Source organism: Chlamydotis macqueenii, chromosome 3 (genome assembly GCF_036417535.1).
Source record: "Chlamydotis macqueenii isolate bChlMac1 chromosome 3, bChlMac1.mat, whole genome shotgun sequence".
Lineage (NCBI taxonomy): Eukaryota > Metazoa > Chordata > Aves > Otidiformes > Otididae > Chlamydotis > Chlamydotis macqueenii.
In genome coordinates, this window is record NC_141558.1 from 57377625 (window position 1) to 57394602 (window position 16978).

Below are 16978 nucleotides of genomic sequence, written 5' to 3' on the forward strand. Positions count from 1 at the left end.
AAAAATGTAGACAAAACTCGTGTGACAATGATGTAACTTTTTATGATTCTCTCAAGTCATATGTTATCATGTGATTTTTTTTTTTTATTTTTATTTTTTTTTTAACCTGCTCGTTAACAATTTGTATCTACTTTTTCCATGAGTGGAAGACAAAAAAGCTGCAAATAGGACTTTAAAATTCTGTGTATTCAAAGAGAGATATCTGCCTGAATTATCCAATCTTCTCTTGTTCTGACCATTCCCATTTTATGAGTGAGTGGAAAGCTGATGTTTGAGACTCCTAATGCCTCAAGGCAGATCTTGGTCAAGTTGTTCAAAAGTCACTTCCTTACTGGAGAATTCTCTCTCTTACCGGATGCATGTGTATGATGGTGCACATAGCTGACACAGTTTGAGAGATTCACTTAATGTGGTGTCAGCTCTGTTTGGGGTGTGTCTTTGTGATCTCCAGAAGCACTTGAATCTCTCTGTCTCTCTGGTCACCTATGAAAAATGCAAGTTTATGTAAGAATAGTTTAATCTCTTGGCATAATACATGTTTATTATTCTGTGGGAACACACTAACACCTTTCTTCTCCCTCTTTGTGCGTTTCAGCTAGAGGATGAAATTTCAACTTTGCGGCAAGTGCTAGCAGCCAAAGAAAAGCACCTGGTTGAAATTAAACAAAAACTTGGCATAAGTCTGATGAATGAACTGAAGCAGAACTTCAGCAAAAGCTGGCATGATATGCAGACAACTTCTGCGTGAGTACAGACCTTGCACAAATTCATTCTTATATGTTGTGTAGCATGTTGTGGGTATTGTCTTGATGAGCCCTGGTATGAAATTTAGCAGTCGAGATATCTGCCAAGTGGAGTAGATGGCAGGGATAAACACATAAAACTTCCCAGAGCAAGAAGACCTGAAAAAAACCCTTCCACAGCGACAATGTGCTTTGCTACTGTGTTGCACCTCACTCTTGCAAAATCACAGCAACTAAAACTGTTGTGGCACTGAGATGCTTATCTTCCTGTCCCATAACACTTTCCTCCAGAGTCCTTACTGGGGAGAGAAAGGATATTTTTTTAATCTCAATGTATTATATTTTTCAACTTCCGAGAGAGGATGTAAAAAATAATAACAATAAACATTACCAAAGTATTAGCAACTATTTAAAAAAAAAATAGTACCGTCATCTGAATTGTAAAGAGTACTGGGATCAGTTGATGTGTGACTGTGTTTAATTCCTGCTTTTATTTGTCCAAAAGAAATAAATAAAACAATTTTTGGAGTAACTCTACTGTCTTTGAGGTACAGTCCTACGTCTGTCGAGTTTTTTATTTTCCAACAATGTGTTCTTAGCCAAGTCCCTAACACCTCTCACAGCCTTGGTTTACCACTGTGCAGAATGCGTATCTAGTTCACAAGGGTTCACTGAAACTCACCTTGTGTAATGTGTAAGCAGCTTTGAGTTTCCAGGGTGAAATGTAATGCATAAAAGTGAAAAACACTTACTCCACTGCTGTTGTTGAAATGGTTTTAACATATTTTTTTTCTTTTTTTTTTTTTTTCTTTTTGACCCAGACCAATTATACTGTGGAAGTCTGTAGTCTTAAGTCAGTTCCTGCCTTCCAGGAGGGTGCCTTTTAAAAATACACCAGTTCTTGGATGAAAAAGCAGAGGAGGGAGGTTGTTTGGGCTGCAGCTTGCTGCCAGGAACTACTGTTTTAAGCCTTTTGTCTCACATAAGGAAGGAGTTAAATTTATACATATGGACATAGTGGTAAGACCTGTCCTGAATCTGCCACAAAAAAAAAAAGTTTAAACCAAAGACAGGCCATGTTACTTACTTGTAAGTGTCAAACACTTTTTGCTCTGTATCTCTGATGGAGCGTCACTGAGAGAGATGGTGAATAAAACTATGAATTCCAAAGCTTTAGGAAGGACGTTATTACTGAAGGGCTGGTCTCAGCTTCATATGGATCTTTATATGAACATACTATATTCCTCTAACACTTTTCAGGTGAATTAATAGCAACATTGGTAGAAAGAACCACCCACCTTTCATGAAGTGCTGTCTGAAAAGTTGGGGTTTTTTTTTTTTTTTTTTTTTCAATTGACAACTGAATTTGACACTGTTAGGGAGAAGCAAAAGTGAGCGGCTTCACAACAGAGCTGAGCTAGGAGTCAACAGCAAGGCAGGCAGGCAGGGCAGTGGCATCACCCACGAAGGAGCAATCCCACAGTACCTGAACAAAGAGAGCAGAGCAGGTCCAGTGACAGTAAACAGGGTCAAGCCAAGAGTTCAGATCTCCAGGTGAGTCTGTAGTGATGAGCTAGGTCCAAGGTCAAGCCAGGAAGTCAAATCTGTGGGTCAAGATCAGTGAGGTACCTGGCCAGATGCAGGTATCAGTAATGTATCTCAGGCAAGGACCAAGGGTTAAATGCAGTCTTAGGCTTTAATGTAGCTCCCAAGCAAAGGGAGGGAGGAGCATAACTTTCTCACCCAGCACTGTCACCACAGTCTTACCCAAGGTTACACAGTTGTGCAGTGTCAGAGCTGGCCTTGAGCCCAGGCGGCCAAACCCATGGGAGCAAGGGCAAAGAGTCTGCAGTGGCTCTTGGTGCACTCAAGGTCCCGACAGAGACTTGGAAAAAAACCCATTAAAATGTACATTTTTACATTAAAATAATCGTTCTTTATGTTTTAATGAGAAGTCAAATAAGGTATAAAACCCTTAATAGGAAATGTAGTTTGTGTGTCTTGTATTTCAAACTTTTGGACAGTTTCTCAGCTAGATCCTGTTTCTCATTATATGTTATTAACAGGGGCACCCGTGCTGGCTCAGTGAGGATGTCTGGTGTGTGCTAGGAGAGGTTAGTCTAGAGATACTGAGCTTTAGAAGACAAGAAGAGCACAAGACAGCTGAACTAGAGTTACTGGAAGACATTAACAAAATTTTGAAACAAAAACTTTCATTTTTACTTGAAATTTGGTAGCAAATTCCAAGACAACTTTTCATTTTCCCTTCACAATGTTGACATTTTCCACAAGGATAGAGAGACTTAGGAGACTTCATCAGTGCTTCTTTTTATTTAAGATGAGTTTCAAAAACAACAAGCCATAAGATGATGAGTGTCCACAAGTAGTTACATGGAACTGAGCAGCAGGACTCTATTTGTGCCCTTGAAAATCCTGATGCCCATGATCCAGCTGCTTTATAATTCTGGCTGATACTCGTGCCAGTACAGTGATGCCAGTACAAGTCATGGTAATTCGGCATTCTTCACGATGGATGTGTTAAGTAATAGAGGTGATTCATTTTTGCTGTACCAAAATAGCAGTGGGATAGCATTACTCACCAAGATTCTCTGATTTAGTAAGGATGAAAAGCCTGTTTTAAAAAATAAAAGTTAAAAATATTTGCATACCTGTACTTTAGGCTTCCACAATTAGTAATTTTAAATTTTAAAAAGACCTGGTTTTAAGGAGGCAAATTTTACTTTAACTCAGGATTTTGTAGCTGCTGTGCTTTTCTGGAAATTAAAACCACTTTTTTTTTTTTTTAACAGGGAACTTTTCAAAGCCACAGAGAGCAACTAAGCACCAAATTTTTGTCCTCTTATTTTTAATAATCTTTTTAATATCTCCTTTTAGGGATGCATTGTTAAAGTGGACTTAGAGGCAGAGGGGTGGACTTCTCTCAGAAGCAGTTCTGTAAAGTGTGTCTGAACAACTAGTTAAGACTCATGACCCAACTCACAGGATGGATGCCACCTGAAATGGCTAGATGTAAACTTGAGATTCTGGCTGGTTTTTAGTGTTTACATTCTAAATGGTTGGCCACAGGTAGCTTAGGAGTTACCCTGATTGTGCCTGACATGTACATGTCAGAAATAGTCATTAAAGGATTGTTACAAGTAAAAAGAAGAAAAAAAAGTAATCGTTTTCATACTGAGGAAAGATAGAGCTGGAGGTCAGTGGACTGATGTCCTCCATAGAGTGGAGATTATGTCAGACTCAACATACAGTTCTGTGCGAAGTCTGTCTCCTTGTCATTAATTTATACTTTAAGGTATGCAAAAGCAATTCTGACTTTGTAAGACATCACCTTTGCAACAGTAATGTGCAGCTTTTTTTTTTTTTTATCAAATCAGCGCTTTTTTAAAATCAGCTTTGTTTTTCTCTAAAGAAAACCTATAATGTTCTTTGCATTTTTCAGCCTTATATGAAACACACTTGGAAGTCATTCACTTATTATGATGACCATAATGCATTTTTCAAGTTCCTTGTTCATTTCCTCTGCTATTTTTAGTGCACTGGTTTTTAGCATAATCTGTTAAAGAAGGCAGAAAGTTCTACTACAGAGGATATTGGTAACTACAGAGCAAATGATTTGCCTCAAGTTTAATTTGCTTTCGTGGTAGTAAGGCATTCAACTGGAATGACTTCCCCCACACACCTTTTTAAAGATCAGGTTTCCAGTGAGTAGAGGTGGGTGGATATTCAGTTAGCTTCTAGCAATGCAGGGGTTTTAGTTATATTTTAAACATAGATAATTCATTCTTATTTAGATGCTAGAAGCAGGGTAATGTTGGCAGATTTCAAGATTGTTTATTTTAGCTTAAGGGATCATTAAAAACATCTTTACAGAGATATTTATAAAAACTATAACTGAGCTTTTCTATTTAACATTTTCCTACAAAGGAAAGGTTTTATGTAACCTTAATGCAGTATGTTTGCTTAGTTAAAACTGTTTGGTTGGTGTTGCTTCAATAAAGTTTCCACGGCTCTCCGTAGCCTTTCTGTACTTCAGATTTTCACTGCATAGTGCATTAAGGTAAGAAGATAGCTTCTGTAAAGATTGACCTAGTTTTATACAGAATCATGGAATAGCTGAGGTTTGCAGCTATGTCAGGAGACTGTCTAGTCCAACTCCCCCTCTCATCTTCTCCACTCCCTTCTATCAGGTTATTTATACACATTGATGAGATCCCCACCATGAGCCTTCTCTTCTCCAGACTGACTAGTCCCAGCTTTCTAGCCTTTCCTCATATGAGAGCTGCTCCAGTTCCTTTGACATTTTTATGGCCCTTTGCTGGACTTGCTCCAATATGTCCATCTCTGCCTTGTACTGGAGAGCACAGAAAGGGACCCAGCACTCCAAGTGTGGCCTTAACCATGGCTGGGTAGAGGGGGAAAGTCACTTCCCTCAACTTGTTTATTACTTTTCCTAATGCAGCCCAGGATACTGTCAGCCACCTTTTCTGTGAGGGCACATTGCTGACTCATCTTCAACTTGTCTACCAGGACCCGAGGTCTTTTTCTGCAAGGCTGCTTTCCAGCTGATTGGTCCCTAGCCTCTGCTGGTGCATGGGGTTATTGATCCCAAGCAGCAAGATTCTGCATTTCCCTTTGAACTTCATGAGACTCCTGTTGCCCTACTTTTTTTCAGACAGTCAAAGTCCCGAGTACTAGTATTCTTCAATGCAGTTACAGAATTGCAATGCATTATATATGGAGAGGTTACAAGGATTAATTTATCCTCCTTACCAATCCTTCACATAAAGCACTAAGGACATAGATCCACAAGATACCTTGATCTTTGCTAAGCATGTATGTTTCAACCATGCTCAGATTTGTCTATCCCTCAGCTTTTAAGTTGGGACTCTTCTGTACCTCTCTGAGAAAAAACAGTAAGGCATTATAGTGTTGTCCTCTCAGGAGATATTTCAGTACTACTGAGTTTCTAAGGAGCAGTTGTATCTGTAAAAGTACTCACCAGTAACCTCACTCCAGCTGATAGTTCCCAGAAGCTCCTTTGTCATTCTTTCTAGAAATGTTATCAACTGTTAGAAAGTATAAGCCTCCTCTGTTTTGAATGGATAACCTTTCAGCCTATGGATGGAATAGAAATAGAACTACAGAGATAGCTTCTAGTGAGATAAAAATGGTCAGTTTTGCTATGCACCCCTTAAAAAAAACCAATACTTCAGACATTCAGAGCGCTGTAAGTAGCAGTTCTGCCATGGCCAATAAATTATTTGAATCACTAAAAGCTTAAAGAAAACTCCTTGAGGACTGTACTAGTGAAATTAAGTGAAATGTCTCAAAGCCCGTATACTTAGTGATGCTAACCAGGGGACTAGGAAGCCTTTGATGTGAGGGAAAGTGGATAAGAATCTCACAAAGCTGTGTTTTCAAAATGACACTTCATCTTTTTCACTCACAGACAAAAATTGTCACTTGTAGAAATGGAAAATCTCATGAATTAGTGGCCAGAATCAAGGGAACTGTAAGTGCTAGCTCTGAACAGCGTGTCTCCTAGGCAGTATCCTAGGCTTTCTCAGGTGGTGGCTGTCTTTGGAAGCCTTTTTAGGAAGGTTTCAATATTCCTCTTGCATTCAACATGGACTTGGCCTTTCCCTCCAGAGGCAGAATAAAGATCTCTTCGTTGGCTGCTAGTTGAAAACTATGTGAGCAAGCTTAGTTCTGCTGATAGGGAACCTGAGGGCAATAGTATGGGTTTCCACAAATAGTGGGAACTTAATGTTTTGTATTTCAAATTTCTGCCAGGTGATGAGAAAATAGAAAGTAATAGTTGCACTGCATGGGTTTTAGACTTAGAATCTACTGTACCTGCAGTCTTCATTAGTATAACTTTAAATATATAGTAATGTGTTCCAGAGGTTCAGAATTTTCTCAGCAAGCCAGATATAATTTGTGGACAACCACAGTCCTACTGTGACTTTTAGGAATTCAATATGCCATGTTCCCACGTGCATACTTATAATGAGTGGTAGTAAAAGAAATATGGGTGTTTCTGTTCATTGCAATGTGTAATCACCTTTTGACATTTTCTTCTGTAAATGTGCAAGTAAATGAGCAGTTGTGCAAGCGAAGAAAAAGGCATGTTGGCTTTAGTGAGCACATTACCTGCCTGTGAGCCTGTGCTGTATGGAAGTAAAGGGAGCCTCCTACTTGCACTGACTGTGTGTCCTTTGAGTCAGACCAGGCAATGTTCACGCCTTCGTCAAAGACAATTTTTTTGGGGCTACTTTTCCACATGTATCTCTGGCCTTTAACTTGGAAGGGTGAAGTAATGGAAAATAAGGTTGGAGAAAGGACTTTGAGAAGTTAACTTAGTCTATTCTCATTGTCCCTTTCCTAAAAGATGTATGTCCACTTGTTTACACCAGAAGCTTCAGCTAATGGAAATTCCCAGCAACGTGAAGTGATCCATTCCAGATCAGTGAACATAGTGCTAGTTTCTCAGGGAAAAAGCTCAATGTAATTGTGCCTGTGCACCACAAAATATATACACATATATTGTAGATACTTGTATGCATGTATATCTAACTGTAAGCAGGGGAGGGGAGGCCCGAGTGTAAATTGCAATCTCTAAAATGACCAGGATTAAAAATATCCAGGAAAGAGTCAGTGGTGAAGGAGACAGGGGAAAGGAAAAGGGGAAAAAAAATGAAAGGAAAGGAAAAGGAATGGAAGGGAAAGGAAAAACAGAAATGAAGCAATAGTAGAAAGAAAGAAGGAAAAGGAAAGGAAATGGAGGGATGAAAGGAAAATAAGGGGAAGGGAAAAGGAAAGAAGAAAAAGGAGGGAGGTAGGAAAAGGAAGGCTGGGATAAGTTGAATCTGTGTGATTTTGTTGATCTAATCTGTACAGTACAGAGCCCACAGACATTGTTATTGGCATAGTTTAAGGTGTGATGAACTGTGATGTTTCAACCTGGAATATCTTAAGCTCATCTGTATGTAAGGCAACATATTGTGGCTTTTCTACCTGGAGATAAACTCTACCACAACTGCTTGTTTTTTCCCCTATTCTATGCTACGCTGCACAAATAGTGGCTTTCACACAATTGTATCCCAAATTTTTGCTAAGGTTTTTAATATCATGGTAGATACCTCGGCCCTGGAAACATTCAAGGCCAGGTTGGACGGGGGTCTGAGCAACCTGATCTGGCTGGAGATGTCCAGCCCCTTTGCAAGGAGCAGGGACTCGATGACCTTTAAACGTCCCTTCTAACCCTAACTATTCTATAATTCTTTGAAATCAATATTACAATTCAGGACAGCACACAAGATTTGTCACCTTTGTCTGGCACCTTTCCTGACTCCTGACTCTCCAGCCTACTGAACAGTCATCTGCCATGTGCTGCACACGGATTTCTGGCTGCAGACAGGTCTCCTGTGACCTGCAGAGGTTTGGTTCCCTCAGCTATGCCCTTCCTTTTTCTGTGGGAGAGGAACTACCTGGGGCATACTTCCTTTGACTAATTTAGGCCTATGTAACCATCCAGATGCCAGCACAGTTTCAATTCATTCTTAATGTACCTGGCAAAGGGAAGAATGTCGAAAGAGGTACATCTGTTGTTGTTTGGTTTTGAAGTTGGAATGAATTTCAGGTGAGCACTAAAGAAAAAAACAAAACACCCCACAATACCTTAGAGTTCATTTGTGGGCAAAATGGCAGTATGAATGCTCTTAGAGAATGTTTTATGTACAAGTTACATGCCATTTATATATGCATTGATTTCATTTGAGCATTAGCTTAATTTAGTTAATGCTGTGCCCCGTTCTTCTCAGAAAATTGACAGAAAAATAGTTTTCTAGCTGAGAGTTTCTCAGATGCAGATGCTTTATATTGATTCCAGAAATGTCATTCTTAAGCTGACTAATGGTTTGAAAACCAAAAAATCCAACCTCCATAAGGCATGGCTTGTGCTACCAGGCTCTGCTCTACTCTATGGTTTTGTTAATTGTTTGCATTTTATTGCATCTTGTGTGAGCTTTATCACAGAAGAGGGGTTCTCCTGGATTAATTTTGCCAGCAGGCATTGATGGAGAGGCACAATGCTCAATGAAGATGTACTAATTTTACAGAAGCTGAATTTGAATTATTTATAATTTACTGTAGTAGATTGAATGTGCATCTTGCCATGCAAAATATGAATTTTATATTTGTAGCCTACTTTTGTCAGCAGCCCATGTATTGCACCTATGAAGGAAGGTTAGATTTAAGTCTGCCATGTGAAGGACAATTCTGTACTCAGTTGAGATGAGATCAAATAGCATGCAGAATGATTTTCCTGCCTTATCCTGCAAATGATGTTGGTCATTTAAACATCTAGTTCTCTCTATACTTGCTGTGTCGCTATGCTCTATATGAGGCACTATTTCCTTCATATGTTTTCTTTTATGAAACAGTATCTTCTTTTATTTGCTTTCACTGGCTGTAAAAATCAGCTGGTGAGACCTGGTTGTCATATGATAGTACAACCTAAATGCAATATATAAAACTGTCAGGTGAAAAAGCAGTCAAAATACACTGCAAAGCTACTTTGCCTAATTAGTGTGTTACAGTACTGGAGATGTGAGTTGTCTTTAAAGCTTCTTTTAAATGTGTTGGGCATATTATCAGAATATAACTGATGTATCAGCACACTTTATGATAACCTCTAATAATCAGTTTTATAAACAATTGCTTTTGTTAAAGAAATACCCTATTTTGAAAAACAAATTATAATAGGAAGTTGATAGATGAAATTCTTAGACTAATGTCGTAAAAAGGTAATGTTCAAAATGACACAGGTGAATTTTATTTACAAGTTTACAATTGTGACAGCAATTTACATACCATGTTTGTTTAATGTTTCTTGTATGTGAAATACGTTATAAATATTTATGGTTAAGTGCTAAGGGAAAAACATGGAATATGTTCACCACTACCAGCAATTCCTCTGTGCTATGGAGTATGTTTAGATGCCGCAGAACCAGAGAAAACTGTTCTGAGTTTGTTTCTGCTGGAGCATTTCTGCCTAAGTTTCAGGGTCACTGACCATGTTTCAGCTGATGGCTGACTGACTGCTGAGATGCTGTCACCTCTCCTGATGAGTTGGGTGGTCAGTAGTTGCCCAACAATTACCAGCAGTGGCTACTCGAAAGATGAGAGTGTGCAGGTATTGTAGATGACTTAGCGTGTTGAAGGAATTGGTGGTATTAGGAGGACTTAAGCCATGTATACAGCATTTTTTCCAAGGAATAAGTGTTAGTAGGTCTTAACTGGAATATCCAACTTTACTTCTATTCTTAAAGGTTTCAGAACATTATGCCAGCTGTTTGGTGCCTTAAAACAAAACTGCAAAGTGGTGTGTATTACATGAGAGTATGAAAACTGCTGGCTTAGGTTATTCATACAAGGGAGAAGATTCCCAGAGGTCAGAGAGAATATGTTGCTACCAGAGTGTTTGGCGAGATATCAAATGAATTATGTAAATGTGACATAACTGATGATAAAATGATCAGAACCAAAACACTGTGCTGTGTATCAATACAGAGTGTAACTAACTACAGGAAGGCAATGTGCTCTGTGGAAAGTTAATTCATTTATGAAGGCATAGTGATGTGCACAATGGTGGAGAGGGAGGGATGAAGGGGGCTTGATTTTGAAGCTGGCAGTGAGCTCTACTGTGATGCAAATTACTGCTTCTCGTCTTTGCTGACAGGTATTGGCATGTTGCACTGTGTTTTTACCTTTTTCATTTTGTTGTTCCTTGAAGATGCTCTTTAGCATTGCGGAAGGCAGGAAGGGTTCATGTCAGAGGTCATTTTTGCTGAAGTTGGTGATGAAAAAAGACCAGTTGTATAACAGTCTTAGCTAGATTTACACTGTTATGTAATGTCAAGAGCATTGGGAACATAAATGCAGTCTCTGTCTTCCTGGCTAGTGGAAATACTGAAAAGGATGTTGGGTTTATGTGATTTACGGAGAAAATACAATACTAGTTGGAATGCCAAAATCAGTGTAATTTCAGCCAATTCCAGAAAGTGTGTTCTAACCAGTGTAATGTTCAGAAATACATAGGGGACTCTAATGCTTCTCAATTAAAGTTGAGTTTGTCTGCTGTATGGGGTATTTGGGACTATTAACGGTTTTACACAGCATGAGGAACCTGCAGCAGAAAGGTAAGATGTTTTTTTCATAAAGCTAAATATGCCCATGAATAAAATGAACTCCAAGGTGTCTTCTTCAAAAAATTAGTTCAGAAGATACCTGCAGAGTATTTTATTATGCACAGTCAACCTGTTCATAAATTGGTTCTGCTACCAAGGACCTTTTAGACCTGGAAGTAAAGTCTTGGGATTCATTTTGTCATCAGCAAAAAATTCCACTTGTGCTGAGTCATTTAGGAAACTTCTCTGTTAGGAAAATCCCTAAAGACTTGTACGCAATAATGTAGGCATTTTAAGAAATGCTTTTGTATATTTTTATATATATAAACCCGACAGGCATTAGAATATTTAATTTTTTTTTTATAGGCAGCACTTATCAAAAAGCTGCACACTCATAATTTGAGTGAAGCAGCACTAATGTCTATTTTAGGGTCTTATCCCACTGTAGTTTATATGAAAGCATGTCCACTGACAGCAAGGAATGGCAGAGCTGTTGAACTGGTTAAGCTAGAGAATGAGGCCTCAGTGAAGTAAGAGCATGGCAATCTTGTTATGTCTGGGAACGGACAGCAGGGCTGAGGAGAAAGGAAGACCCAGTGAAAACAATCTTTTTCAATCTTCTTTGTATTTCACCAGAAGAAATAACCAGGCATAACCAGGGCTCTTGCCTTTCTAATTATAGTTTGTGCTCCTTCTGTCACTGTTGCAATGTTGTAGCCTTTGTTGTCATTCAATATTGTGCATGTGATTAATTCAGCTTATTTAACTGTAGGTTTGTAGAGATTTGGTGCTCTGGTCTAAGTTGCTCCCTGCAGACTGCCTTTCTAGTCAGTGGAAACAGAAATAAGCACCCTCACAGAAGGAGCCATTTCACTTGGTGGTTTTAGAACTTGTTAAGTCAATAGTCTGTAAGATATTTTGTGGCTTAGGAACATAAAATCAAAGTATTTGTGTTGGGAAAAATGAATCGTTGCTAGACTGTTGTCTGAAAGAATAGAGCATTGTTTGGCATCTGCTTTCTAACCTGTGGTTTGTAAAACACAGCCCTCAACAGGGGACTTCCAGCAGTAGGTACTGCTAAGGCTGAAAGGACCCAACATAAAATATAATGTGCTCTATTGCAAATGTTAATCTTCTCTTATTTCCTCGCCTGCCTCCACAAAGTTATATTGCTTTCATATACCTGAAAGTAAGAAGAAAATACTCTGTTTCAGGAATTAGGCAGTGGGATTTTTTTTTTCTTTTTTAGTGAATCTCCAGTGTATTTTGGTACATATTTACAATCTTACAGAATTTGTTCAAAGGAGAATTAGAACCAGTGGAATTGCATTTCTGAATTTTTCATGATCATTCCTTCAATTCTTGTCTGCCAACGCACACCACAGGATACAAGACTGATTATCATGTGCTCTCCTTTTGTTACTAGGTCAGTACTTCTAATTCTGAGCTTGTCTGCGTCACTGGGAGTGTCAGAGAATTTACTCGGAAGGAAGCCTCTGACATGCTCAGAGTTAGTTTACTCAGCAAAACAGCATCTTTGCAGAAAAGCTTATTGATTGCACTGAGAATGCAACTTAACTGTACTGAAGAGTCTATGTGGGTCACAGCATATATTCCAAATCAGGAAATTAAGATGATTCTGCATTTGAATGTGTATACTCTATGTGAAATGAATGACTTCTAAAAGGATTAGTGCTATATAGAATATGGATTCACTGTCTAGATTTTTTATCTTTCTTTCTCTGTCTCTGCCAAAGCCTTTTTCCTTTAAAGAATTTTTTAGAAAGTAAAATTCTAGCATATGAAACCAGATCTGATCAAATTTGTCTAATTTGAAATCAACAAATCATTTTGAAGTGTATCTGTTAAATTTACCTAATACGCATATGGACAGAAGAGCAGACTTGTGTATGTCCTGATTCTTCTCTGTGCTTTAGACAGCAGGTTTTGCTACCAAGTCAGTGTACGCTGCAAGAGTGCTTATTTGATGTAAATTTACAGAAATTGTATCAAACAGGTATTTGACAAATCACTGCACTCTACTATTAAACAGCTTGCGCTGACCCGCTCAGGATGTTATCTGCAAAGGGGAGAGGCACAGTGAAGGATTGCTCTGGAGAGCATTTTACTCACATCAGGATTAAACTGCACTTAGGAAGCTGTGCAGAAGTGGGCATCTTTGTAATTTGTTTTGTACTACAGTTATTATCTTTCTGAAGCTTTCAGTGGGTGGGACTTTAAGATGTGGAAATAAGGGAAAAAATGAATTAATTGCAGAGGATTCTAGACTCTCTTTTTTTAATACTTATCACTAATTCTGTTCTATTTTTTGTTTACAGTTACAAGAAAACACATGAGACCCTGAGCCATGCAGGACAAAAAGCAACAGCAGCTATCAGCAATGTAGGAACTGCTATCAGCAAGAAGTTTGGAGATATGAGGTACAGGGATCTGCTGCTTCTCTGGTCTTATTTGGAGGACAAAAAGTATAAGTAAAGTATAAGTCATGTGTCAGCTCCTCTTTTCCTTCTACATTAGTATTTTAAAGGTTCAAGTAGTTTGTAGTCAGAGTATTCTATAACATTCATTATGTCAACCAAATATAAGGGATAATGATGAAAGAAGATATAATTCGTATTTGAATCTTGGTTTAAAAAAAAAAAGTGTAATTTGAAATCCTTTTGCCATAACTTTGCAAGCTCAAGGAAATGTACATGTAAAATAGAACAAAAAATTGCTGTTAGATCTTTATTAACCCAATTTATTCATACATGGATTGTGGAGGCCAACATCATCTGAAGAAAACAAGGCTGCCTTGAAATTGCTTTTGGAAAGATAAATAAAAAAAATATTTCAGGCTATTTTTTTTTTTCAGCTATTTTAACATGTACAAAGGCAAAGTTTTGTTCTGCAGTTGTATGTATAAAAAAAAGATATGATGAAAGTAGCAGGAGTTGAGGTCAGGAGAAGAACTGTCACTTAGATGGAACTTAAATGTCAGGCTTTGTAAGTTGATGTGTCATTAAAAATGTTGATCTCAAAATTCCTCAAAATGAGAGCATAAATGAAGACATTGTACACTGTAAATCAGCACTTCCGTTTTCAACTTGATAGCAGATAACAGAACTTCTTTTCAGGTGTATTAGGAAGTTTTTTTTTGTAATGAAATAAATGGAGATGGGTGACTACAATATATTGTTTGAGCTGCAGAATTAGAGTTTCATTTATTAGAGGTATTGGCATATGCTCACTTTTCTGGTCATTTTGTAACATATGCGGTAACCATATCCTAAGAACTGTGTGAATCTATTTTAAAGTATTTCAAATTTATATGTTTTTTTTTTTTTTTACTGCAAGTGGCTGAAGCATAGTTCTTGACAACTAAAATTTATTTTTTTCCACTTTTTTATTTTTAATCTGAATCTTAAGAAATCTTTAGAGTCTCTCCTTCATACCTACCTTTTACATACAGCTTAATAAACCCTCTACAGAAGTACAACTGCTTTTCTAGGTGAAACTGAAAAAGGAAAATCTTCACCACTGTATGATGTACTTTACAATGTCTCTTTCAACATTGCAGTTTAAAATGGAAATCTAGTGAGTGACTTGCAACCAGGTTATGAACATAAACTAAGAATTGTTTGACTCGATACAGTTAAACATCCATAGGTAGTATATGCCTAGAAAAGAATATAAGAATAAGGTGGCATGCAGTTACATTTTTCCTGGAATTTTTTTTAGCATTCAGCAATCTGAGAGCTGCAAACTTTCTAAAATAGAGGTTTGAGCTTTCATTTAGAAGTCTTTGAAGGGTTTTTCTTCATGAATTTATCTTTTTTTTTTTTTTAATTGTATTTTAACTAGTATGAGCTTTTGACATTCATAACACCTCATGCCTACCCAGATAAACAGATAGTTATGTGGAAAAATGTGTGATTTATTTGTTTGTTCATTCATTCCCTATTCTGAGTGTCCCTGGTCTTTCCTTTGATGCCTTCTGGCTCTTCTGTTGTGAGAAACAGTGAGTGTAGTCATTCTGCTGTCCTTCATGTCACTCATGATTTCGCGTGGTTTTCTCATATTTCATTTCAATTCCTGCTTTTCCAGGCTGAGGCTCCAGTTGCATGAGTTGCTTTCACAGGCCTTTTTCCTACCTTTGTTTATTCTTACTGCGTTCCCTGCATTTGTAGTTGTATTCTGTACTTTTTGAGAAATGCATGACATGCATGTGCTGCATGTGGCACCAGCATACCCTCTGTTTCATTTTCTGTTCTTTCCCAACACTTCCTCCTGGAACAAAGAGAAGCCCACTGCTCAGTGAACAGATCCTGTTGCTGCTTCCATACTTTAGTTGATGTGCAAATACCTTGAACACTCTTAATCATAGAGGGAAGGATGACTTAACAATTCAGTGCTTCCCAGGTCCTGTTTGCTTGTGCTTTGCATAGGGTATGAGATGAATTGCAAAGGCAGAAATGTCTTCACTGTAATAGAGCACGTTTCTCCTTTAATATTTCCCTTAATTAATGACTGCTACCAAAATCCTTTGTCCTCCCTATCCGTACTGACCCTCACCCCCATGGTGATCATGCTTTTGACTAATGTTTGGAGAGCAGATGGGTGGTATTTATCCCGTTAGCCCTTTTGCAGGGGCTCAAAGCAGAGTCCATAAGCATTTTGATTAATAGAGAAGCTTGTTTCTAGTAGCTCTCTTTGATCAAAATTATTACCTTGAACCTGGTTGGGAATTTTTCAGGAAAATATGCACGACTAACACTGCTATTTTTTGTGGCTACTTACTGTTTTCAGTTAAGTTCTCAGTGTCTTCTTGACACTTCGTGATGAAGCAAACAGTATAGCCAGTATCCCATAGTTACATGAAGCATGGCATGACTTGGGCTTTCTGCAACTGCTGAACATCCTAAATCTGGAGTAATGGTCAGTATGCTTCCCTCAGCAACAAAGCTGGCTTAAGATCTTGGCTCAGCTTGGGCAGGTGCAGTTCTGTGGGGGGTCACACTTGGAAATCTTGACACTTAAATAACCTGGTTTTAAAAATCTTCCCCTTTCTCACTCCAATGCCAGCCGTGTTTGGAGGAGTAAGCTGTAAGGAAGCATGCATTCTTTGTTTATTGTTTGTTTGCTTGCTATTTTAGTAATCCAAATAATTTTATTTCAGTGATGTAGTATATGGATTATCACTGCTCCATCCCATAATGCTGATTTAAACACACATCAGACTCCGGCTTAATTCTCTTGGTTAGGCATTAAAGCTGATAGTCACCAATGGCATCCAGATGCAAATCCCTCTTCTGCTTTCATTCAGGGCAGACACTTGAAACTGATTTCTAAAATCCAGATGATCATCATAATTCCCAGTATGTTCAGCAGTCTGGTATGTTTTACCCCCTGCCTGTGGTGATGGTCATTTTGAAAGGGTTTCTAGTCAGCCTGGCTCTATTGAAGCCTTCCTTCTTTATGAAACAGATTTCTGTTTTCTAGGTGGCCTGCTGTATCAGCTGTGCACAGCATCACATGAAACACATATGTTTCTGTTCTGAAGATGCAGAGTCTTGGTTAATAACCTGAAATATATATTTCACCCTGGATTAGCTCTAAAAATATAGACTCCAGATAGATTCCCGTGACTGTGCTATTTTGCTGTGTTGGAATTCAAGAAGATGAAATCTGCAAGAAAGAAAAATGACAAAATTCCACATGTCCCAGAGAGCAGAGAAGCTACCCTTGGGGAACGGAGTGCTTTTCATGCAGCTGCTGTGCTTCTCTTTCATCCCCTCTCCAGCTTCCCAGTGTTGCAACTCTCTTAACTCATTTTGTGCATGAATAATCATTAGCATTTTACATCTTCTACATTTTATATTAATAATTGGTGCTTGCAATGTCCCTTGATAGTTGTAATGCATTCCATTTAATGTATCGTGTTACTAGAAATACCAGAAATGCACATAAACCCAGTATACACATACTTTTTTTGCTTTGGGATACAAACCAGGCACTAGTAAT

General features: G+C 38.2%; 1 protein-coding gene across 1 annotated transcript in view; it reads left to right on the forward strand.

Moving 5' to 3' along the window:
• The window catches only part of TPD52L1 (TPD52 like 1), a 57872-nt gene that overhangs the window by 26035 nt on the left and 14859 nt on the right, over positions 1–16978 (forward strand). The window contains exons 3-4 of the mRNA XM_086744434.1: positions 596–744; positions 13294–13395. Coding sequence (XP_086600560.1) covers positions 596–744; positions 13294–13395 — 251 coding nt within the window. The remainder of the gene's footprint in view (positions 1–595; positions 745–13293; positions 13396–16978) is intronic.